At 45.8% G+C, this 25,038-nt stretch overlaps 1 protein-coding gene across 1 annotated transcript in view; it reads left to right on the forward strand.

Annotated features, from left to right (window-relative positions):
• Positions 1-16,445: 16,445 nt before the first annotated feature.
• The window catches only part of T265_13767 (hypothetical protein), a gene marked incomplete at both ends in the record, with an annotated part of 15,718 nt that continues 7,125 nt past the window's right edge, over positions 16,446-25,038 (forward strand). The window contains one exon of the mRNA XM_009170424.1: positions 16,446-16,570. Within this exon, the coding sequence (XP_009168688.1) occupies positions 16,458-16,570 (113 nt within the window). The remainder of the gene's footprint in view (positions 16,571-25,038) is intronic.

Genomic DNA, 25,038 nt, shown 5'->3' on the forward strand with positions numbered 1-25,038 from the left:
CAGCTAAATATGGCAAATTATGCAGAGGTGGACCGGTGGACTTCTGGAATAGGTAGGTGGCCCTCCCATTTTCTTCGAATAACAACTCAGAAAACACGTCTCACTGATTAAATGTGGAATTTTGTGCCTATACAGTGCCTACTGATCTACTGGCTGCAAAAATTCACTGAGTGGCTTGACGAAATTTACCCTCATAAATCTATTGGTAAAATGTCAACGGATGAACGAGTAGTGACCTTGACACCTGCCTTACCCAACCACATACTATGAAAAAAGCGATCGATTTTCAGTAGTTTTTACGAACACCTTACGAACATTTTACGCAAGCAGGGGGTAAGTTGCTTAAGCCGGTGTGACCTACGAGGTGGGGCGCCAGATTCCGCGGAACAACCAGGCTACTCATAAGTAGTCGGATCATCCAATCAACTCACCGGACGAGCAGAAAATCGCAACGCCCATGAAACCGCTTCTTGTTTTCGAAACCATTGGTTGTAATAAAAACGCAGGCTTCCGTTGGTTCCTTTCAAAATCCATTGGTCTGTCACCCGATGGAGTACAGTTTTCAGTCACTTATCCAGTGAGTTTTGATATTCCTCACACTAGACTTCGAACCTGGTTAGATGGATGAGTTTTTAAGTTTTGAGCGCTGAGATTTGGGCTAGACGAGGTATGTCACGCGGTCTTCCCCGCTTTGTTGTTCATCGGATAGGCTGCTCACCGAATTCTCAGTTTGTGACAATACCTCAGTCTTGTCTGAATTTGCCGAACCCGCTAGTGTGTTGTCATGTTGAAGACATCGCAAGCCGACGGCTTTGTTCGTTGTTTCCTGCATAGACGTTCCATTTCATACCGAGCTGCACTTATAGAACACCGCGAGGGATGATTCATCCCACAAGTGGGTTGCACCGAGCTGCGTGTACCGCATCTGAACGCCATTCGATTGGGTCGTTCTAGAAACCACCAGCGTGCCTAAATGATGAACCACATTTGTGAGGAATTCACGCAGCTAAGAACCTCAACGTGGAGGATGATCCGGAGGCCCATACCACTGAGGCACATATGCGGGTGTAACGGTGAATACTGCTGATGAACCATGCGAGTAGTATGTGGTTTTCTCATAATTCCGCTTCGCGTCTATTGAAAAGTGAGATTTATTACGGAATTTGCGGAATTGCTTTGTAGCATTCGTTTACGTTTGAGTGATAGTCAGTGAGTATCCAGGACAGTTCAGGAAGACGCGTTCAAGAGGAAGATGGATATTCAGTTTTTGTAAACAAGATGCATATGAGAGTTTTGCTTCCCTGTCTAATAGTCTGTAACTGTTCACTTGGTGTTTTCTAATAAATAACTACGCAGCGAAGGCCTTCCCTTTATTTGTTGCCGTCGCCAAGATGAGGATAAGGCCTCTGTGGCCTCAACCCTTTGAGGATGGGGATGATCGGACCTTCCTGGAGGACTTCGGGGAGTTGTTTAGGCTGCTAGACTGGATAGCGACCGGGATAAGTTGGCGGAGCTGAAGACCCTACTCAGCGGTCGGGCCAAGGCAGTCTTGGATGCGGCCAGAAGGGGTCCTCGGAAGTTGGACTTGGGCGCCGCAGTGAAATTCGACGCACCGGCCGACCTCCAGGCGGCTATTAGGCTGTTCAAGACTGCCTGGTGTTTTCCGATAAATAACTCCGCAACGAAGGCCTTCTTCCTTTCATGGATATCAACTTTTAGCCAACAATCAGGAACGTAGACGGTCACAGAAAGTCAATTGAAACACGTACACAAATAACTTTTGCGCAGTGCTCTATAAATAGCCGTCATTTATTTTGTCTCGGCTGTGTGAACAGTACCACGGCGGTTTCAATATACATTCAGATCTCCCCAGTCATCAGAAGCACGTGGCATGTTTAGTTTTTAGGCGCAAATCAACTTTGTACCAACCCCCAGTAATTTCCTAGGAGCCCGTTAGCCGCACAATACTCTTAGCTGCAAAACCTTTACAAGTGGAGTAACACTTTTTGCGCCTTGCGTCTTTTTGCTCAAACCAAAAACCATCCTAATCCACCTTCATATTTTTACACTTCACCAAGTTTCATTATCCACTGAAGTAGTCATACCCTTAGCGAAGAAAGTTTGCTGGAATACTTTCCTAGCATCAATGAGACCACGGGATATCCAAATGGGACTTAAAAGTTTGGACTGGTACTCAATTGCCCGTTTGCTTGAGTCCATCAGGGACACGTCATAGGTTTCGAAAAATGCAATTCCATTGTGCGAATACTGAGAGCCAATTTCCCGATACTACCCCCGACCTAAAGCTGCCACCTTGACGTGGTGGTCGGGCTTCAGTGCTGCAATGATCCTGCGGGCTACACCGGTTACCACAGGTTAGCGAAACAGCAGGTATAACAACAGCTAAACGCCCAAAGTGCGTCACAGCCGAATGATTATTATCCTTTTTAGTATATGCCGTGGACAGGGCAACTCGCTATGGTTGTGCACTCTCACTATTTCATTTGCTCACTTGGGGAAAGTGTCATCGCATTTGCGATGGCTTTACAGCGGCGGGCTGTTCCACTCATTCATCCGCTTCCGGAGTCGCCGGATTTCCCGACCTAAAGCTGCCACCTTGACGTGGTGGTCGGGCTTCAGTGCTGCAATGATCCTGCGGGCTACACCGGTTACCACAGGTTAGCGAAACAGCAGGTATAACAACAGCTAAACGCCCAAAGTGCGTCACAGCCGAATGATTATTATCCTTTTTAGTATATGCCGTGGACAGGGCAACTCGCTATGGTTGTGCACTCTCACTATTTCATTTGCTCACTTGGGGAAAGTGTCATCGCATTTGCGATGGCTTTACAGCGGCGGGCTGTTCCACTCATTCATCCGCTTCCGGAGTCGCCGGATTTCCCGACCTAAAGCTGCCACCTTGACGTGGTGGTCGGGCCAAAGAGCCCGGTGCTGCTCAAAAGGCACCTGCTGTGCGCAGCCGCATCAGGAATGAGACAGTAATGCCTTATTCCCCGCGCCCTCGGGTTAGACCAACCCCTTGCAGCCGAGCAGGTCAGACTGTTGAGTCATCGGCTCCGGGAAGGGTCCCCGAACAAAACTCTACGTCTTCCCACTGCCTTTTGGGTCAGACTCTTGAGTCGAAGGCTCAAGGTGGGGTACCTAAGCCAAACCCTCTTCCTCGACCTGGGCGACCGGAAAGTATCATTTGCCCGCGCAGTTCAGCGTCCACCGATTTCCCCCCTCAACCCCTTCCCACTACGCAATGCAAACGTCGCTGGGCAGTTTGACTGTCAGCATCTGACCAAAGGGCCTCAGGCCCCTCGCTGCCTACAGAATCAGTGGGCGTTAATGGGTCGCCTAACGCCTCATTATTGCGGAGCAGCCATGGAGTCAAAGTAATCACATATTTGCGCGCCATCGATGGAGAGGCGCGGTTCTTGACTGCTTACGATTACGGAATACACGGAATGATTCACATTACGTTCTTTTTTGGTGCGGATGCTCATCCAATCCAAAAAAGTTGACTTTGCGACAGGAAAACCGGTTTCGTAGACCACTGGTAAAAAACCTGTCAAAAATCACTTTAAATAGCATTCGAAACCACCACAATTGCGTAGGAATTGTCGCAACTGGACGCAACCCTGAAATAACTGCTTGTGGTCCTATCAAGTGCAGCATAGGTACCACGGGATCCGATGACGGTCTGTGATGAGAGAGGCTGTGTATAATCTGGTTCAAGAAGTATCTCGGCTAGACGAAAGATGCATACTGACCAAAAGGCGGAGCAGTTCCGGAAACTCCAAGAAACAGAGGAGTCTTACATGACAGTTGTCTCACGTGATCAACTAGACGAGAGTAACATTAGAATTCTAATATGACGTCTGAGTTGGCGTCAAGGTCATAGGACCGAATATTTCCAACAGTAGCTCGGCTGATCTTTTGTCAATGCTCCATTTTTATAAGAAACCGCTAACAAGGGAACATCTAAAAGTAGGGAATGGCCTCGTTTATCCCACTCTGTTTATGGTGCTGACAAAATTCTCAGTCTATAAGGGTCCACTACCGGAAAATCACTTTAAGGGAACAAGTCTTGTTGACCTTTCTTACTAGCCACGTACTTCTAATTCGAGCAAGTAATACTCGGGCAGGAGAAATGGACATCTTTGAACCTGATCTTTCACTGAATCGAATAAAGCGGACTGAATTCCATTCATAAAAACACAAGAAGTGACTGTGTTTTTGTGTTTTAACAAAGCTGATGGCGCGTGTTGTACTTGTGCTATGAAAGTAAAGTGATAGAGTCCGGGGTCCTCCGATAAGTCTTTCAACAAATGCTAAAGGTTTACTGGTTACCACATATCCATCCATTCAGTATTCGGAAGCCACAAGCGCCTCGGCTATCCGCAGCCTAAAATAGGACTCAAGCAATCCTGCATGATTCGACAGTTGGAACCGATGTTTTCATTGCCTTATTATTTGGTTTTTGCTTCATTTCGAGTTGGACTGTTGAAGAACCAGCTTGGACTGCCCCGGAAGATGTTTTCCACGGAGCAAGAGTATCTCCCGGGGATGCCATCGGGCTGGTAAGCCAGATCAGCGTTCGCCAGCGCCTTTCAAAGATAGCGGTGAATTTCCCATTGTGGATTAACCATATTGTGTCGGTTTATTTGAGAGCAAGAGCTCGTTTCAAGGGGCTGAGGATGTATCACCAATTACGCGTTCATTCAAAGAAAGGATCCCGAAGTGAAATGCAAATCATTTGCTTTTCCAATTCCGTAACATCAAACTTTGGCAGATGAGGGAAGAATTTTACAGTATCAGGAAGGGGTACGACCAGCCAGTGAGTAAACTGGCCACATTTTAGGTCATGTCAAGTAAACCACCCGCTTAGATCCACCATTTTTCTGATTCTGTGGGTGGCGTAACCCTCATACGTATCCTTGGAGAGAGAGAGAGCGGTGCTCCCGAAGTTTCCGAACCCTATTTAGACACCAGTATTCGAGTAAGGTCTTATGCTGCCTAAAATTTTTCCTTCGGTCTGTCTCCTTGTTCCCTTTCAGTTCAATTTTCGTTATCGATTTAAACGCGGAATACGCATTTCAAAGTACCACGAGGCTAGAAATCGATAAAATGACGTACCTGCCCTAGGCAGACATGATTGGTTTCATAAGTTCGCTTCTGACATGATGAGTTTTTCCTTAAATGGAATTTAACAGTGGAGGAAGGAAAGCTGAAGGCTATTGATTTCGACCACCGATGGCGTCTTTGCGCCTCCGATCAACAGGAGATATGGATACGCAACGGAACCAGCATGTAATCACTAAAGATGGTGGATCGTGATTGATACTGTTTGTCGTTTTCCATCGGTGACTGGCATCTGTCGGTCTCTGTGGCGAATACTGTTGAAAGGAAAAAAGCCTTCGCTGCGGAGTTATTTGTTGGAAAATGCCAACTGAACAGTTACAGGCTATTGGATGGGGAAGCAAAACTCTCATATGCATCTTGTCTCAAAAAACTGAACATCCATCCTCTCTTGAACGCGTCTTCCTGAACTTTCCTGAATATTCATTGACTGTTGCTCAAATCGAAGCGACTCCACAAATTCCGCAACAGACCTCCCTTTTCAAGAGACGCAAATCGAATTTACAGGAAGAAAGGACACTACTCGCACGCCTGTCTCATCAGTAGTATCACCTTTACACTATGGCCCGAACTTTAGTGTCCAACGTATTTGCAGTTCAACCGAGGGCGTGCAACCCTTAGAGCCTTTTTACCATTTTTAGGCGGGGAGAACTTAGCGCCTATTGCATTCCACCGAGGTTCGTGAATTCCAGCTTACGCTAGCCGAACTTAGGGAGAAAAGCTTCGTTGATCCAGGAGCAGAGCCTTAAGCAACTTCTATGGACCAAATGGCAAGAAGACCAAACGGAGTCCCAAACGCTTCGAAGTTTTTATACGAGGAAATTTCGGATCGTGTGGTCTGTGAATGCCTCATGGATGAAGTCTTCCATGCGAATTTTAGGGCATTGCGTGACAAGCAGCTGAAACTCTTGGGAGTCTCACTCGGATGCTTTCATACAAACCGCACAATCATGACAAATAAGAAGTCGGTTTTCAGAATGTTGAAACCGTGCCCATTGTTTGCATGTATCCTCAGTTTTAAAAGACAATGAGGGACGTAGCCTGATGACTGACTTGTTCAACGAAAAGTGACTGATCGCCATACCTTTTTAGCTTATTACCAGTGTACTGCTGGAGTGGAAACGTCCATTTTTGCTGTGCTGGTCTACAGAAGAAGCTTGAGGTAAAGAGGCGGAATTCGGACAGGCGTTCCAAACAGTCACGATTCCCAAATACGTCCTTTCTGTGTATCGCGTGATGATTTATCAGACGGACTTGCAACGGTGGCCGGGAACCCTTTGCGGAACACTTCAGATTACTCTGTGCAATACGCTCATACTACATCGTCTGACAAATTACAAAAATACCATCGGAATGGAGGAGTACCTATGTCGGCTTCGCAAAGAGACCGCACTTATCACCAGGGCATTTTACTTGGTGTAAATCTTACTTGAGTTCCGTCAGCTAAATCTTCTTTTACGGGTGTTCCACTGCGCGCGATCATACTAGGCTTTTGGGCAAACGACCAGTTATCCAAAAATTACATACAACCATGTAGAAGAGGGACTAATATCGATTGTTTGTTTAGTGGGCTACAATGGAGTCGTTAGTAGTCCTCGCGTCGAGGTGACGATGACGGTGTAAATCATGTATGAAGTGCACAGATGATTCATTCAGTCTTAGCGCTCATCTAAGCGTAGTCTGCATAGACGAGTGACAGTCTGTGTTGAGGTTACCACGATGTTTTCTAGCCGTACCAGTAGAGTCCACCGTCAAGGCCGTATGAATGTGGAGACACTGGGGGCCTTCATTGATTTTGGGGCTAAACTGCTGCACAGCTACAACGATCTCATTCTGGAAATTTATGCAGTAAAAAGACGGAAAATGCTCAGATGGCAATGACCAGCACTGCTGAGGCAAGGGATCACGGACACGGTCGGAGTAACTTCCGCAATAAGTAGCATTAGACGATTGGTCAAACTCCACAGATGGCCCACTACCGGTTTTTCGCCCTTCAGGTCGGTACAGTCCCCGGAAGCTGAGTTAATCAGCCTTCGACCTAAACAGTAGTTTGGTGTGACACTGATACACAAGATATTTTGTCGTATCTAGCTCAAAGGGGTAGATTCTGTTTACAAAGGTCTCCTCTTATATTACAAGTTGCAAGAGACGAGCTCTCTCTCAAGATTCTTCTAAATTAAGTAGGGTCACAATGTATAGGCAACAGCCTATACATTTCTCGATAGAGCTGCACTGTATTGTATGGTGGGTGGGTAGGGAGTGTGGGAGAAGGCCGGTAAGTGAAGAGCTGTAAGGGCAAATGATACTTCCCGTTGCCCAGGCCGAGGAAGGGGGTTTGGTTGAGGTACCCCACCTTGAGCCTTTGACTCAAAAGTCTAACCCACAGTGCAGTGTGGGGATGTAGGGTTTTGTTCGGGGACCCTACCCTAGCCTCTGACTCAAGAGTTTGGGCCGCGTGACAGAGGTTGCTGGGGGTCCTTCTTGGAGCCAACGACCCACCTGGACGCAGGGGGCTGGCCTGACCCGAGGGCGCAGAGAGTACGACAGTACTGTCTCACTCCTAGTGCAGCTGCGCACAGCAGGTGCATTTTGATCGCCACCAGGCTCTCTGGTTTTAAAGGTATTTCGACCGTATTGAATAATGCGCCAGCGGTGACGGTCAACCGTTGGGCGATCGGAGTGTGCGGTTTTTGGGGCCGAACTTTTTTAACCGATCCTTCCTCGAGGGAAGGCAGAATCTCTGATTCCATAAATATGGACGTACTGGTCGTCTGGGGAAAGTGCCGTACTGCCTTCGCAATCCTATCGCACAGGATAGTGGGACTTTACCCCAGATCGCCTCGTGATACGACTATTGGCAGTATAGGGACTCGCTACTCTTCGTCGGGCTGTTCCCTGTTGGTCTTTCTGGCATTTTTGAAACATTCGGAACTGAGTTCCAACCACTACAGCCCGCAGGATCATCAGAGCACAGAAGCCCGACCACCTATACAATGTGACGACTTTAGGTTGGGAAAAAGGATTTTTCAGACACTGTGCCCGAGTGAATGAACCCTTTTGCTTCAGCGAATCGACGTTGACAAACTGTTTAAATTCTCTTTCTATTTTTCCAGGAAGAAACATTCGCGACGTTCGCACTTGCGTCTTTCTGGACAATTCTCATATCATCGCATCTCCGAATGACTTCTCTTTGGCGCGCCTTCGGAATCTGTTCGGCACCATTCTCGGCGACTTTCAGTCTGGATTCATACAGAACACAGTGCATCTATTCCTTGATTTTTCAGGCTGTGCCACTGTCAGCGATCTCGCGAAATGTGTTTCAAGGTTGCCAGGTATGTGTTCAGACGGCCGTTGCGCTTTTTCATGCGTCCGGCTTTGTGACAGTTTAAACACTGCCGTTTTAAGGGAATTCCATGTACCTGAGTAGAATGTTGTCCCTGCCAGCTGAAGGGTTGTCACAAGAGGTCAACAGAATTTTCGATCTGGAGAAATCCAAGGCAGGATTCAGCGGGAATTGCAGTTATTCGTCCACGGCTGGAGACAACCACGATTTGGTAGCTGGTATACATGAGTGACTCAGTCATTTTCTTAATGCTACTCGATGGTTCATGCTAACTGGATTACACAAGATGGCTATCAAATCCTCCCGAGTGTGATTGAACGAGGCAGTGGTCCCAAATGTAAGTCTGTTCATCAACTGGGTTTCCACGGGTGACCCAAATGAACCTTTCGTTTAGGATAATTTTCAAAAGGCCGCTTCATGTTCCAGTTGGTACGATATTCGAGATATCGCGGTATATTTTCATATACTGTTCACAGGGTTGCTGAAAATTCTTCGACAGCTCATGACCGGTTTCGCCCTCCTTGAGGCTCATCATGTAGGCGCAACTCGGGTTCGAGTAGAACATAAGTTTGACGGAAACTTGATGGGTCACAAGAAGGGTGGAACCGCCCTTCGTGAGCCGTCGAAGAGTTTTCAGTACCTTGTGAGTAGTAAGTCTGTTCAATTCACTATCAGAACATAAATGTCCTGTATCTCGTGTGCTTCATTGTGTATTGGAAGAGACCGTCAACAACAAAGCGTCTCCCTCAAAGAGTGATTCAGACCTATTCTATACTGAGAAAACCATAGTTTTGTTGCACAGAGCTAATCTTTTCCACCGATCTCATCGGTGTTATCTAACTCATTACTGTACGAAAACAGCAGCAACAAATCTAACTCAGACAGATTCTGAAAAACGTCAGTTTTAGAAAGCAAGATGTCATGTGTTTTGGACCTCAGCTGAAAAGGCGATCGGGTAATATTAACTGCAGTGGTCACATAAAACCGGGCGTGTTGACCGATCTTCACAAGGTCGTGTCGACTGCTGGGGCGGGCCTGAGTAGCTAGGGCATTCAGTGCAATGAAGGCAGAGCATGTGATATCAACCAGACAAATGAAATCGATTAGTCGAGGGGGGACAGAAAAGAAGCAGAACAGGTGTGCCATCTCGCTTAATAAAGATAGAAAATAGTCATTACTGTGACATGAGTGAAGCTAACAACCTAACAAAGAAGTGAAAAAAATTCACAAACGGAAGTGAATAACAGTAAAACGTTACTTATCACACAATCGATGAGTAACTCAATATATTACATCTGATTTGGTTTAAACATCGCTTTAAAGGCCACCATTGATTCTAAATTGGGACCATCGTCTAGTAATCGCTGCTTTTTGACGCACGCGACTGCGGTATCGCTAACTTATTCGTGTCCCCATATGTCCGAGGTATTTTTACTGATTTATTTAGAAACACAGATGCAATCCAACCGATAGGCTAGGTTATGGCGATCACAACAAAGGGTAGATAGTTTTCTGTTGAAAAGGGACCAATTCAGCAACATTGTAGACAAATTTAGTCACTGCAGTCAGGAAATACAGACCATGTCAGTTAAAAGACAAGGACAGTTAGGTTGAATTTTCGCGGACGGTTAGATGTGCCCCGCATTCAAGTAAGGAGGTGTAGTGTTTCTGTATGAACTTCAACAGATGGCGGTTCTTAACCAAGGTGTCTTCCAGAAGGTGAGCACAATGCTGTAAAGCCTGTGATATAGATCTTCGCCACGGTTGTCTTTGTTCCTTGAGGGCGAAACATTTAAGGTGTAGATATTGCCTCTCCAGATGATTTTTCCCAGAAAAAGTCATCAGATCCAGCTACCTTATCAGAAGGTATTCCCTCTTGGTCACTTAACCTAAGACTCATAGGTTGGTCGGAAAACCTTCGACAGTGCACGACCGGTTTCGTCCTTCCTTGAACTCATCGGATAGGCTCGATCATCGAGTTTTTGTCGGCACTTTGTTTTGCTTACTCACTCAGATACACATATTCGCCAATCTACTTCGTGTTAACGTGGAATTCAGCTGAATCTCTCGGGAATGCTATTCTTTTGCTAACTGTGCTGCACAAAGACCGCATCATTTTTTAGTTGGTATGGTATGTGAGTATATTTTCTTGATTGAGTACGCTACTCATAAGGTTGATGAAAACGTTTCGACAGCCCACCACTTATTCTGTCCCTCTTGGGGCTCATGAAATAGGCGTATCCCCGATTTTACATCAACTTCTACGGCATCTTGATTGAGTACGCTACTCATAAGGTTGGTGAAAACGTTTCGACAGCCCACGACCTATTCTGTCCCTCTTGGGGCTCATGAAGTAGGCGCATCCCCGATTTTACATCAACTTCTACTGCGAAAAATCGTTCAGCTGTGACATCCTTTCGGTTCCTAGCTGCCGTGCCAGCCGAAGGAAGCGCTAGGTTTGGGATTCTTCCAGGTTGCCCAAGCCTAGATAGGGGAAGTCGAGATGCAGAGGTTGAGTTCGAACCATGGACCTTCTGGTCAGTAACTTCGCACTCTAACCAATTTCGCGTACACCATTTCACGTACATTCATCAGTCTGATCACGTTCCTTGCAACATGCACATAATTCTTCCTCATGACATCAATATATCACCAGTTACTCACTCCCCTCTTGGAGTCCACACCCCAAAGTGCCCGTAAATATGCCTGCGAGCCACGACCCTAATGACCTTACCAATGCGAAATCATCCATCCACTTGTGTACGTATCGCGGAACAAAAGTAATAACTTGGTTCTTCGACAACCCACGTCCGGTTTTGCCCTTCTTGGGGCTCATCATGTAGACTCAGTTTCCGAGTTTCCGTCAGCCCTACTTATGAGTAGTGTATTACGCATATACATATATCGCGATATCTTTATTACCATACCAACTGTAACATGAGGCGGCCGGTTGCAGCGCATTCAGTTGCTTGAAAACATCATGAACGAGAGATTCAGCCGGGTTCCAGGTGAGTCTCACGCAAAACCAAATTTGTTTGCAAATGTATGTATTTTGCCAATACGTTGATTGTTTAAGCAAGTCGTCCAAATGAAACCCTAAACGTCAATCCTCTTGATCAGCTAAATCAAATCAATAACCGTGATCAATTCTCCGCATTTCAGAAGCTGTCCGCTCGCAATGGATACCTGTCTATGAGGATCTCGGAGAAATCCCGGTATGTCTTAGTTAGCATCGCAGTTATACTTTGATTTGGAACCATTGAGCAATCAGAAAAATTTGTTTGCTTACTTTATTCTTCATAGTATTTCGGCATCCCCTACGTTCGATTTTTATCCCGTCGTTTTGAACTTATTATTGCATTAAACCCAAACAGGTTGTAAGTTGACACTAACTGGTTATGACAATAGGATAAAAGTACAGAATGTTTGTCGTTTGTCTCCATTTGCTCAAGTCCATCCAGCGCTTGTAGAAACAGAACTCGGTTTGTTAGCGAAACACGCTCATTTTCACACTAATTTCGTTTTGATTTGAGAACTGTGCAGCACATTTGGTTGAAGCGTAACATAACCGAGGGAGACAGTTGGAATTCAGCAAAGCCCCTCCTAAGAAGCGCTTTAGTTTGTAAATGGCTGTTGTCCACAAATTTCGGAAACTCGAGGATGACACCTACCTGATTAACCCAAAGAAGAGAGTTTCCAACACCGTTCTGAGTGGTATTTCTGTTGTGTCGTGATTGGCCGTCTATTGGTTCACCTGAACTGGGCTCGCTGGACTGCGCGAGAACCCGGGAACATTACTGCATAGTCAGGACAAACAGACAGAGCCTCTGCGTAAACACATAGGATGGCTAAATGGCCAATTATGGTCGTTCTGTCTAGCCAATGGCGACGTCCCTGCGTGAACAGTTTCCGCTGACCGCACGCTGCTGAGCCGTGTCTCGTAAGCCGCTCCAACGCACCTGCTGTACGGTATGGTATCAGTGGTGACCTTGAGGATGCATCGTTCTCTACACATGTGCTTTTTCATGTCTGCACGCGTCCAGAAAAAATGGTCCATTGTTGGTTTAGTGGGTGATCATCAGATAGACAGGTATATTGTTGAGCCCCTTTGCTGTGGTCTCTAGCCGGGCCAGGCGGAGTTACCCAAGGCGTTGACGATTTCAGCCCAGATGGGGACGAAATCCGGTACACGGCCTTCCTCCGTTTCTGACTGTAATTTCTGTTAATGAGTCGCATGACCCTCTAGAAATTTTTTCAAGGTCGAATTCCCTATCGAACTGGGACCCACGAAAGTAAAATATATTGAAAATGGCTATATGAACAAGTCAGTATTATAAAATACGACGCAAAATGCTCATTTCTGTAATTCTTCTGGAAATTGCAAAAGACTGGGGTCATGGAACAGTTTCAGAAGTATTCGAACTTGTCGTTTTGACTACCAACTTCGAGTGACCGCAAAATTTCAACTGAGAGCTGATTGGTGCGTAGCTCTCCATGTGCTGTCACACTCTGGAGCTCCATAAAACGAAATGTATCTGGACATGTTACCTTATTTAATCGATTAATTAGTTAATTAGTTAACTAATCCTAATCTGTCCGTTAATGTACTCCAAAACGGTGTAGCTAATGGTACCGGTCGTAGCTGTTACCGTCACGAAGAGACTGGACCTTACCGTGGTGTGGCGGTTTGTGTACCTCGGCGACCTCATCGTGGAAACCGTTCTTGAAGAACCTGTTCGATGGTGTAGAGGGATAGACAGCTGTCATTGTCAGATTAATTGGGGGCCTTGGAAAGGAGCTGTTTAGATCCCAGACGATACTGCCTCATGCAAGAGAGAAACCCCTTGTTCGAGTTTGCTAAGGGCGAGGGCCAAACCATGCAGACACGACTTATCATTTGTGACCTCCAATAGGGGACTTCAATACCTGGTAATTTTATGCGTTGTGAACCAAGACCGGGAACCCGTGTTTCGGCCGGAACGGCACGTATGTCGCGCATGGCACAGATGAATGGCTTGAAAAGGGCTTTATTCTGAGATTTCGGATCTCCACGTCAAGCAGAGTGAGGTCTATCCAGCAGCCTCTAAGCCGTGCGTCCCTAGTTTTGAGGGATGGAGAACGCCCGTCTTGTAAATTTGTCACCAAGGGCCAGAGCCAGCGTCTGAAGCGTCGCTTCTTCGGGACGCTGTATCTTGGTCTGCTGATCGGTCGTGCAACACTGTATCGGTCCTTGGTTTCCTGCTTTGCCAACTAATCATCATCATCAAAGACAGTAACATCAGTGCTTCCACTGATGCTTCACTGCCGTACAACCATAAGGTTCGTCTGGCCTATGTTGGCTGCTGGTCTATGTCAAGCATACTGGGGTGCCTACGCCTCCAACCGCTCAATCAGACAATCTGGAGAGAAACTGACAGCACGAACGCCACTGACATCGATTAACCGGCATTTCTTGCAACGTCTCCAGCCAAGCACAGATGGGGTCACGGGGACCCCATCCTGGAAGTCTCACCACACCAACAACACCCAAACTCTTCGTGATCTCTTTCACGCCTTTTTGCCAAGTCATGTGCTGTCCGCCTCGCGGTTTGCGCCATCCCGAAGGAGGCACGGAGAACAACACTCGTCTTGGTAGACGGTGTTTTGGCATGCGTAGCACATGACCAAGCCATCGTAGTCGATGATGCTGGATGTTTTCCCGGATTGAGGTGCCTGCAGCACAACCAAATACCCGTTTTCTAATCGCCTCGTTGCTGATACGCTGACGCCATCCACAACCAGCCACGCTTCTGAGGCATCGGTGGTCGAAAACCTGAAGACGCCTCCGAAAACCTGAAGACGCAGGAGCGTCTGCTTGCGGTACAACCCGGCCAACATCATCCAAGCATTGGATCTCTGATAGGACCGTGTCCTTGCTGGAGACCCGGCGACAGATTCCACCTGGTCGCCACCACAACTCCATCCGACGCATCATCCGACGCCAGGTGAAACTGAGTGTCCGCGCAGACCGAGAAGCTTGGTGGACCCAAAAAGTCGAAAAAATGAAAGATGCAAAGAATGCTGAAAACGTGCGCAAATTGTTCCACTTGATTCGTTCGACTGGTCCTCGGAAACCTCTTGTCAGCAAATAATCAGGCAGAAAAATGGCTCCCTGATATGCAACAAAGCAGGAGGTTTAGAGCGCTGGGCACAGTACTTCGAGCATCAGTTCAGCTGGCTGTCTGCCACCTTCAATCCAGAAACCTGGCCTTCAACAGAAAGGTGGACCGTAAATATGGAGCCGCCTTCAGTCCCAGAAGTGTCCAAATGCCTATTTTTTTTTTCTACTCAAGCGTCATCGTGCTGCTGGTCCTGACGACCTTCCACCTGCTCTCTTCAAGGATGGCGGTGGATTCCTCGTGCCTGTCTGTTAGCTTGACGCCTGTTGTGACAAGGCTTCTGGCGTCATTGATTCTTCGTCGTCTCATGGCGGCACGCGAAGTCTCGACTCGTGAGAATCAAGGGGGACGAACCTTATGGTTGTACGGCAGTGAAGCATCAGTGCCAACACTGATGTTGCTGTCTTTGATGTTGATGATGGTGATGATGTTACATTCCAAAATAAGTGGCCCGGTCTCAGGTACTTCCTGGTGCTATTTGAGATCTGCAAAGTCGTTATTCTTTGAAAACCAGACATACAGTAAATAAAAGTCAGTGTTCCTTAAACTAAGCAAACTTTCATGAAAGGAGATGTTTCAAAATAAGGTAATGATGAGTAGTGATGTAACCAAGACGAAAATCTAATTTCCTGTTCTGACGTCTGACGTAGGATCGTGTGAGTTGAGCAACAGAACCCCAAAACAGGGTTTTGGTGTCCATTTTTTCCTATATTGTTTGTCTTATACCCGTTTAAGTTTTTTTGCTTCCCAACCTATTCCCGATTCCAACCGATCGAATATCAGTTCTGTGGCATAACACCTCACATCATGCACCGACCAGATCAGCATGGCTAATCGGACTTGCTTTTTGGTGTGTGCTGTCATCCGTTGGCCCGAGGGTCCCCCATGAATTTCTGGATCTCTAGTCCAATTTGCTAGGCGTCCTGAAGTTTTAAGATCCTGTTCTGATTCTAGAGGTTCATAAACAATGGATTTATCGATACCCGAGGTCACAATGTCTGTGAACCGAAATACCCGGGCCAAAATATTTGGATGCCAAATTAGTTCAGTGTGGTAACGGTATTTTCCTCAGCTTAGTTCTCGGTCTGAGCCTCCCAAGCTAGCGTTCACGTCAAAACAACCACCAAAAGTTCACAAGGTCTATTAATGCGCAAAACGAAGTCAAGAACAGTTGTACAGCGCTTCGTATGTATAGCATAACTTTCTGGAATTTCTGACGCGTTCTGGATGCGCCATTGGCAACCGGCATTCGGCCAATACTGGGTCACGATTGGCTGTTGGGTCCAGATTCTGGACCAATCAGATCTCGTCTTGATGCCGGACCGGCAAGTGTCCCGAATTCTTGGCCAATCTCGTGCGGGTCAGGCTTCTCGGCCGTAGCAGCGCCTAAAGACGTGCGGTAAAGCGGGATCCGTGTGGAATTCTGCCTAACAGTCAGAAAGTATCAGCTCAGTGGGAAGAATCATCTAGCGATATTCTGTTGTTCAGTCAACAACAGTTGCATTTTCAAACTGTTTTATTCAAAGAGCTTTCTGTCGGCGAGACATTCAGTGACATTGGGCGATGCTTGGACAGCACTCAGCCACTTGTCCTTCTCCCAGTAACGTACCCAGTTGGTAATGGGGTTCACGGTCCTGACCTTTGGCCTGAACAAGTACCGAAAAAGACGATAGACTTCGAACGCAAGTTTCACTTTGATGAGGACTGGCTCATAAACTTTGGTCGAGTTTTTTTCCTAACTTTTGCATCATTTTTATACTACTGAAGATGACAAATCATGTTCATCAATATCCCACGGCTTCCTTTCCTAGATGGTCGGTGAAGAGGTAATAATCGATAAAGAGGATCAAAAACTAGTCCACGATGGGCTGAAAGACCTTCTTCTGGCTGAGGTTACCGAATACATGGAACAAAAACAATCCTGGTGAGTTGACGGAAAAGCTCACGTGTCTTGACAACAGCAAAGTGAAATTCAGTACATGTCTGCCATAATGGTTCGTTGAAAAAAGTAACTGGCGAAAACACAGCAAGGTTGCGAGGGAAGGAGCATTGACCCCCCAAAGTTCATCTCGTACATCGAACGTATTCAATCCTAGGAAAGTAATCTAATACGAGCTTCTTTTTGACTATGACTCGTCAAATGAGTGTAACTCCGATGTTTAGACTGTGTATACCAAAGACGCGTTTTTACCAACCGCTTTTTATGAACTCAATAGTTTGCGTGGTATGTCCACCGTGCAGACTATGTGACCACGACTTGATACCTATCATGCCCCTTCTTAAGGAAAGTTAGTACCAGTTATCCGACCATTTTTCAGTAGTCGGATTCCTCATGAAATTCGACGCATGGGTCAATCCGGGCGGTCCATCGCATTGCCTTCATTCTCCAAGGCTCAACGAGACCACCCGTTAGAAAACTGCAGATTCTGGTCCGGACTGGACCGCTTAAAAGTTTGAAGGGCTCCTTATTTAGTCAGTTAACACAAACATCTCGTCACAAACTCATTGCCAACTTCCTGGTTTTGTACAACCCCACCAGGATTGTAATTAACGCTGAGCAGGGAAGGGGAAATAAAGGATAAGATTCTCAAAATAATCAGCTGGAAACCAATACAAACGAACAAAAGAGAAAATACAGGGACATTGTAACGTCTTTAATAGATCACGTGACTCTAGTGGAAAACACCAGGTCGCCCATAGGTCTCTCCGCAGGCACAACAGTGGCAGTTCATCGGTTATGTTCCGAGAAATTTCAAATATCTTCCATGATGACCAAGAACGACGAGTGATAAATGATCTTGTGTTTTGTTACATTCGGATGTCTTTGCTATGCTTCATACAATCTAATGATGTGCACAATCTGGCGATTCTGTTATTCCCGTCTCGCTGAAGCTACAGAGTAAGAAAAAACTTCAATCTTTGCGATTGGAGAGCTTTTTTCTACATGACACACGCCTGAGGTGGCTTTACCAATTTTTCATCTGATTTCCGCAGACTGTACGGTAGAACAAAATCGAAAACAACCTACACACACGAAATAAGATGGGTTACGTTGCGCTGTAACCTTGCGTCATCAGAAGGGAGTTAGATAGTCAGATCGAACCACATATTCCCTCTGTGGACTGAGGGACTACTGAAGGTCATGACAGGTCAAGGTCTTAAACAGGGCATTTACGGGAGCACATGTCAGCAATCAGTGGCCTTACGGAGCTAGCCCCCACCATGATACTAGTGTGACGGTGGATACTACTGATGAGGTGTGAGAGTAGTACGTTTACATTACCGAATTTGTGGAGTCGCTTTGTAGCATTTGCTTGCATTTGAGTAGCAGTCAATGAATATCCAGGAAAGTTCTGGAAGACACGTTCACGGGGAAGATGGATATTCAGTTTTTGGTAAACAAGATGCATATGGGGGTTCCGCTTTCCTGTCCAATAGTCTGTAACTGATCAGTTGGTGTTTTCAGGTAAACAACTTCGCGGCGAAGGCCTTTTTCGTTTCACTAGTTTACCAGAGTTTATTGAAATTCGATCGATCGAAATGGACAACCTATACCAATTAGGCAGGTTTCGGTTTGACCCCAAATGTCTAGAGTAGACAAGGTGAGATGCAACAGTCCTCAGAGCAACATCGCTCTCTTCTGGTTTACCCAGAGGGACGCATGCTCTTCGATCCAAGTAGACGGCCGCCGCACCAGTGTAGGACGCAGTACAAGTAAACTCAAGTAAATGGAGTACCTGAGAGGTCTCGCTAACCACTTTCTCACAGCATATTGTTTGGGCAAAACAACGCTACCTTTGAGGAAGTATATCTAACTTGATTTACTAGAAATCTGAATAGTTTCTAATGTGTCAGAAAGAATCAAAGCTTCGCAAAATCAGTGTATTGAGTGGGACCTTTTTGAAATAACTCAGCTTTGAATATACCCAGCTTCATATGGATTCACTTTGCCAGCAAGGAAGCACAACTGGTTATCCGTAGTTATTTCCGACCTAAATCTGATCGTAGCATAAGCTTTGTGTTTCCGTAAACGCCCTGTTCGAGTCCTCATCAGTACTTCAGTTCATTTTACTTTACCGTGACTTTCCCCTGGAGCAGAATGAGTTCGTCGGCTTCTGTGATTCATATTCGGGTTATAACAAGTCCATGCTTCTTTTTAAAATCCTTTTGGTGCCAAGCTGCCACGCCACCCGATGGAGGCATGAGGGCTGGGATACGGCCAGGTTGCTCAGACCTAGACAAGGGAAATCGAGATGCAAAGGTCGGATTCGAACCACAGACATTTCAGTCAGTAAATTCGGGCTCTAACCACTGAGCAGTCTCTGTTATATCATATTGTTATTGGGTCCATTTGGGTGGCTTCCTTCAACTGGATCAACCTACCGTGTTCCGCTTATTTTTCCCTGACTCCTCAAGCGAGTGGGTACAGATGCAATCGAATGCAACCAGGTTACAATAGCTTCAAAATATGTATAGGCATGGTCTTTCTGGGTCCAGCTTAACAACACCAATCTCCGCACTATCTACAAAGGAGAAGTAATCTGCTCAGAAGGGGATAATCACACAAGCCTCATTGACCTGACTGAGAAATCTTCGTTCGAGGGGTCACTTTGAAGAGGATCATTGGCCCAAACTGACTGTTTGACAGATGGTCACACTCTACCGCTGTTGAATCGATCAAAAGGATACGCACCACTCCAGGGGAATCTTAGTCTAATACAGTAAAAACACGGGTTCTTATTAGACTACGAAACAGCATTGTTGACCACTCTCTGCATGTTTCACTACATTTCCAACGCTATTCGCTCGTGGTTGGCCCGCTATCTGATTGACTCTGTGGAAGCTGGGTCGGCTTTTGCAAGTTTGAATAAAATACAGCGTTCATAATTAGATAATTCGAACCCGAGTTCACCTTCACTAAAGTGCTCAGTTGACTGGCCGAAGGACCGTTACTCAGTACAGAAACAGTGTTCAATGTTGAGCTATACACAAGGTCATGCATACGAGCCATGTACTTCGTTGAGAAAATCGATAAAGAAGAATTCACTTCAATCCAGGGATATCTGAGTTCATTATTGCAAAAATGGGTGTTTGTTGGTTTATAAACAGCATCGTGTGCTGCTCTGTGCATGCATTACCGAGTGTTCGAATATTTTCGTTCCCGATTGGTCCCCTAACCTTTTGGACTCGGCGGCACCTGAGACCAGCCGACCTTTGTCCAAGGTCACCGATAGTTTAAACTAGAACGTTCAGGAAAAAAACGGAGCACCGTGGAGCAGTTGTTCGAAGCTCGAGTTCACTTTCATTAAAAGGCTGTGTTGAATGGCTGGAGAGCCGGTAGTGTCATTCCGTTGCAGAGAACATCATATTGATGATATCTCTTCGATATCTCTTCTCCCGGTAGTGTGATGGATAATGATCCCAACTGTATCATATATGTGAATGAGTCATGTATTGTCCATTTACCAGTGAAAAGAAGGACGCATTCGTTGCGGAGTTATTTATCAGGAAATGCCAGCTGAACAGTTACAGACTATTGGACAGGGGATCAAAACTCTCACATGCATGTTGTTTACAAAACGGAATAACTATCTTCACCTTGAACGCGTCTTCCCGAACTTTCCGGGATATTCATTGACTGCTAATTGCAAACAAACGCTACAAAGCGACTCCACAAATTCCGTAACAGATCTCACTATTCAAGAGACGCGAAGCGGATTCACGAGAAAACATACTACTCGCATACCTCCTCCATCAGTAGTATCACCGCTACACCAGTGGAGATCACTGCTTCAAGTCCCCTTTTTCGAGCAGTGCAGATGATTCCCAACAAAAACCAAGCAGATGTAGGATACCTGTAGGCCTTTCTTCATGAAACAGTTACGGCGTGAACTATCTGCTGAAATTTCATATTCTTCTAGCTACCTACGGAAGGTCTTATTACGATAGCAGTTTGAAGTTGGCCAGCATTCCCCAATGTGACAAAGCGGCTTTGGTAAACTATCGTTTGTCACGATCGTGTTAGGTTTTTTCGGAGAATCCCACTATGTCACCACGGCAAAAACTTCGAGGGTTGCTTGAAGTGTCACGGTTTCGTTGATTGATCAAACCTATTAGGCACTCTTTCAGAGTTATGGTTGATTTCCTTAATTTTTTCACCTCTTGGTTGAAAAACATGAATTTAGACACAGAAGGCTTGCCAAAAGTAAGATGCAGTGGGCTTTATTTATTGTTAGGGCATGTTAGTGCACAGTTGATAGCCATAATACAAATCAGAAGGTATAGGCACTAATAGAGGTTTTTAGTATAGTTGACAATGGTGAGATGCCACACGTATAAAAATAAATACAATGCAAAATGGGAGCAATTCAAAAGAGGAACTCATTGTCTGTGAGAGTACCTTGGTGAAAGTCCGGACGGCGGGAACGTGCTCTTCTCCGCAGTGCCATTGTCCGTGGACTTGTGGAGAGGTTGGCTTCCTGCTCCCTGCACGCGCGCGAGTCTGTGTGCTGACTGTGTTTGGTTTCCCTATATGTAGGTCTGTTTGCGTGTACGTGAGTGTGACAGTACATGAGTAGTTGCTACGCTCACTAGACGGTACAGACAATCGATGTCCGATGAGTTAGCTTAATGTGACGTGTTTGCGAGTATAAAAAGGACAAGTCTCGTGATCCAGTGAGCGATTGTGAGCTGAACAGTCAAGTATATGGGTGAGGGGGTAGCTACAAGCCCAGTGATTAAGGCGTTAGCTTACGGACTGAAAGGTCCGTGGTTCGATCTAACCCTCAGCGTCTCGACTGCCCCCATGTAGGCTCTGGCAACCCGGCGGTATCCCAGCCCTCGTGCATCTTTTCGTTGGTATGGGACCTAGACAGCTGGACGTTTTTTTAACGTCTCTTGGTAGCCCTTTGTGATGGTAGCCCAATATCTCAGCTATGCCATATCTCACCAGCCTAAACGGGACGCACAGACTTTGAACAGTAAAAGCTAGATTACAACTGGTATGTCAGTGTACAATATATTGTACTGATGTGGCATGCCGCTTACACTGGTCATCCTGAATGTTCTCCAATACATGAAATGGACGGTTCCATGTGTCTAGGCTAAATTCAACACCCACCTTACTCATAGGGAAGTATAGTTTAAAATTGACAGAGGAAGCCTTAAAGGATAGCCGCATGAAGGAAAAACCAGGAAGAACCAGATTATGGTTCTCCACTTTACTGCTGATATGGTCTGACGATAGCTATTTCAGAAACCTGGAGCTCACCGAAAGTCAGTATTGAATGAAACTACCAGTTTGATGTTTATCAACGTTCCTTCGAGGATACTGTTTTTGCAAACATTGATTTTTTTATTGATTACAGCGATTTATTTCGTCGGCTTCAGCGTAAGCAAGCCCGTGGACTTCATCCAGGAGGTCGGTCGGCAAGCATTCAGGATCGCTGGAAAGACATCGATGCGAAACTCAGGTGAGATCTACGTCCTGTCCTCAGCACCAACGCCAATTCTGCCACCGCGCCCCATCTTTGATGTACAGGAAAGCAGTACACTGGAAAATTTTTACCCATAGTCGCAAAACCGGGTCGGAAAAAACATCCGCCAGAAATAAAATCGTGAAATATAGTTGCCGATTTAGTCTGTTTCTGTAAAAGTTGCTACGAAAGGTTATTTTCCTGTCAAACCTAGCAGTCCAATCAATTTTTTGGTTCCGGCTAAAAAAAGGATTAAGAATCACTCGGTCGTTAGTTATAACTGGTTTCTCAGATTACTGGTGAAAGGAAGAAGGTCTTCGACGCGGAGTTGTTTACAGCAACTGAGCAGTTACAGACTATGGGCAGGGAGGCAATATGCATCTTGTCTACAAAAACTGAACATCCATCTTCTCCTTGAACGCGTCTTCCTGAACTTTCCTGGATATTCATTGATTGTTTCTCAAATCGAAGTAAATGCTACAAAGCGACTCCACAAATTCCGTAATAGATCTCACTTTTCAGGGGGCACAACGCGGATTTACGAGAAAACATACTACTCGCATGCCTCCCACATCAGTAGTATCCACCGTTACGCTGGTGACCGTAACTAAGATATGTCCTCTGTACTTGTAGCCATTTAGTCAGTGTTTAGAGTGACGATTCCTCTTTTATAAGGCAGTTACAACAGTCGAATCCAGTCTCATTTTTAGCGACGAATAACCATACTGTCGGGGTAGAGAGAAAGACTACGGGGAATATTGTTGGATAAAGAAATCAACATAATTCCAAATAGTTTTGAGTTGGACCCCCAGGGAGTTACGACGTGTGACACATAACATGTTTGTCTGTGTATTTGCGTTTGCATTCGATGAACTGTCTGTAGACTGGCCGTATAAACACTTACTAGCCATTTGTCTTTAGAGGGTCTTGATTTTGCCATGTTTTATCCGTTTCCTGTTTCATCGACGCAGAGCTACTGTTTCTAATAGTAACTGGAATACGTCGATCGGCTACACAGGCCCTAATGTCAGTCATATTCACCTTTTGTGGCAGTGGGGGATCAGCATCTTAAGAGTTTATCCAGCAATCTGAACTGAACCATCACTTGTTGGTATCCAGGCCTCACTGATATTTGTGACACCAGTTTTTAGGCTTCCAGTGTGGTATATGAATGCTCAACAATGGACAACCGTATATAGGTGAATGATGTATACATCAGGTGAGAAGGGAGGAGTATGTAGGCAGGAACATCGACGCAGAGCTACTGTTTCTAATAGTAACTGGAATACGTCGATCGGCTACACAGGCCCTAATGTCAGTCATATTCACCTTTTGTGGCAGTGGGGGATCAGCATCTTAAGAGTTTATCCAGCAATCTGAACTGAACCATCACTTGTTGGTATCCAGGCCTCACTGATATTTGTGACACCAGTTTTTAGGCTTCCAGTGTGGTATATGAATGCTCAACAATGAACAACCGTATATAGGTGAATGATGTATACATCAGGTGAGAAGGGAGGAGTATGTTAGGCAGGAATCCACGCGGATCCCGCTATACCGCACTTCTTCAGGCGCTGCTACGTCCGATAACCCTAGCCCGCACGAGACTGGCCAAGAATTCGGTACGCTTGCCGGTCCGGTATCAAGACGAGATCTGATTGGTCGAGAATTTGGACCCAGCAGCCAATCATGACCCAGTATTGGCCAAATACCGGTTGCCCATGTCGCATCCAGAACGCATCAGAAATTCCAGAAAGTAATAATCGCCTACGCTATATATACGACGCGCTGTACAACTGTTCTTGACTTCGTTTTGCGCATTAATAGACCTTGCGCACCTTTGGTGGTTGTTTTGACGTAAATCCCACCTTGTGAGGCTCAGACCGAAAACTCAGCTGAGGAAAATACAGTTACTACAGAGTAGCAACAGGAAGGGGCATGTCTAGCCTGAAGTTGTCCAATGCAATGTGAGGGGACCTAAACGAGTAACCAGTGTGCTTCTTGCTTTAAGTTTTTGAGCCCTTTCTCACCGGACGTTGAACAGTTGAAAATCCATCGATGCATTGTCCGATGCCTCACAAGTCGTGTTACAGAGAATTGACGCATCATTCACGGTTGTTCACTATGACTGTCGAGTAAATGGTACTTCATGGAATGGAGCGAAACGATGGGTTTATACAAAGATGGAAAGTCCTGACGAAAGATGATTGGAAGCTTTCGTTGTGGGTGGTCTATAGAAGAGTAGAATTATCAAGGAGATTACGGCGTATATTAAATTCCCTTCCGGTTCAACGAATGCTCTGTGACTGTTGTGAACTGAAGGTGCAAGCCATTAGTGATCTGCACCGGAGAGTACGATAAATAAGCTGTCTGCTGATGCAGAATAGTTAGGAGCTAAATTTTATTCAGCGATCCTCTGCTGCGACTTTGTTTTGAGAAAGGACCAATCGGCTCCAAGGCTGTTCGCGATATCTGTTGCTAAGGTGCCGTTAAACTCAGTAGTAAGTTTCGAGTCACCGGCTTTGTTTCATTGCTTGACTTTCTAAACGGCGAGATGAATCGTTAGCTCAACGTTAGATTGAGAGCCAGGTTGTCTGATTACCCTCTGGCTGCAACCATTTACGTCACCTTCCACGTGACTGTACTTTCTGAGTTCTTTTTCGCACGGCATTGTCTCATACATTTTGTTCAACACTACTCCAGTGGCATAGTGAACCATAAGGCTTTTTAGCTCGTTTTTACTCTATATCACCAGCTTTTCCTGTATTTTTCAGGTCCCTTGAAGTGACGTGTAACACATTATTCCCTGTAACGACCTTGGGGGAGAATCCGGTGTCCAGTCAGTATCGCGGACTCTTCTATCCACAACTGAAGTGCATTCAGTCAGAAATATTCCAGGAAATCCGCAAGTGTGAAG

Source organism: Opisthorchis viverrini (assembly GCF_000715545.1).
Source record: "Opisthorchis viverrini unplaced genomic scaffold opera_v5_101, whole genome shotgun sequence".
Lineage (NCBI taxonomy): Eukaryota > Metazoa > Platyhelminthes > Trematoda > Opisthorchiida > Opisthorchiidae > Opisthorchis > Opisthorchis viverrini.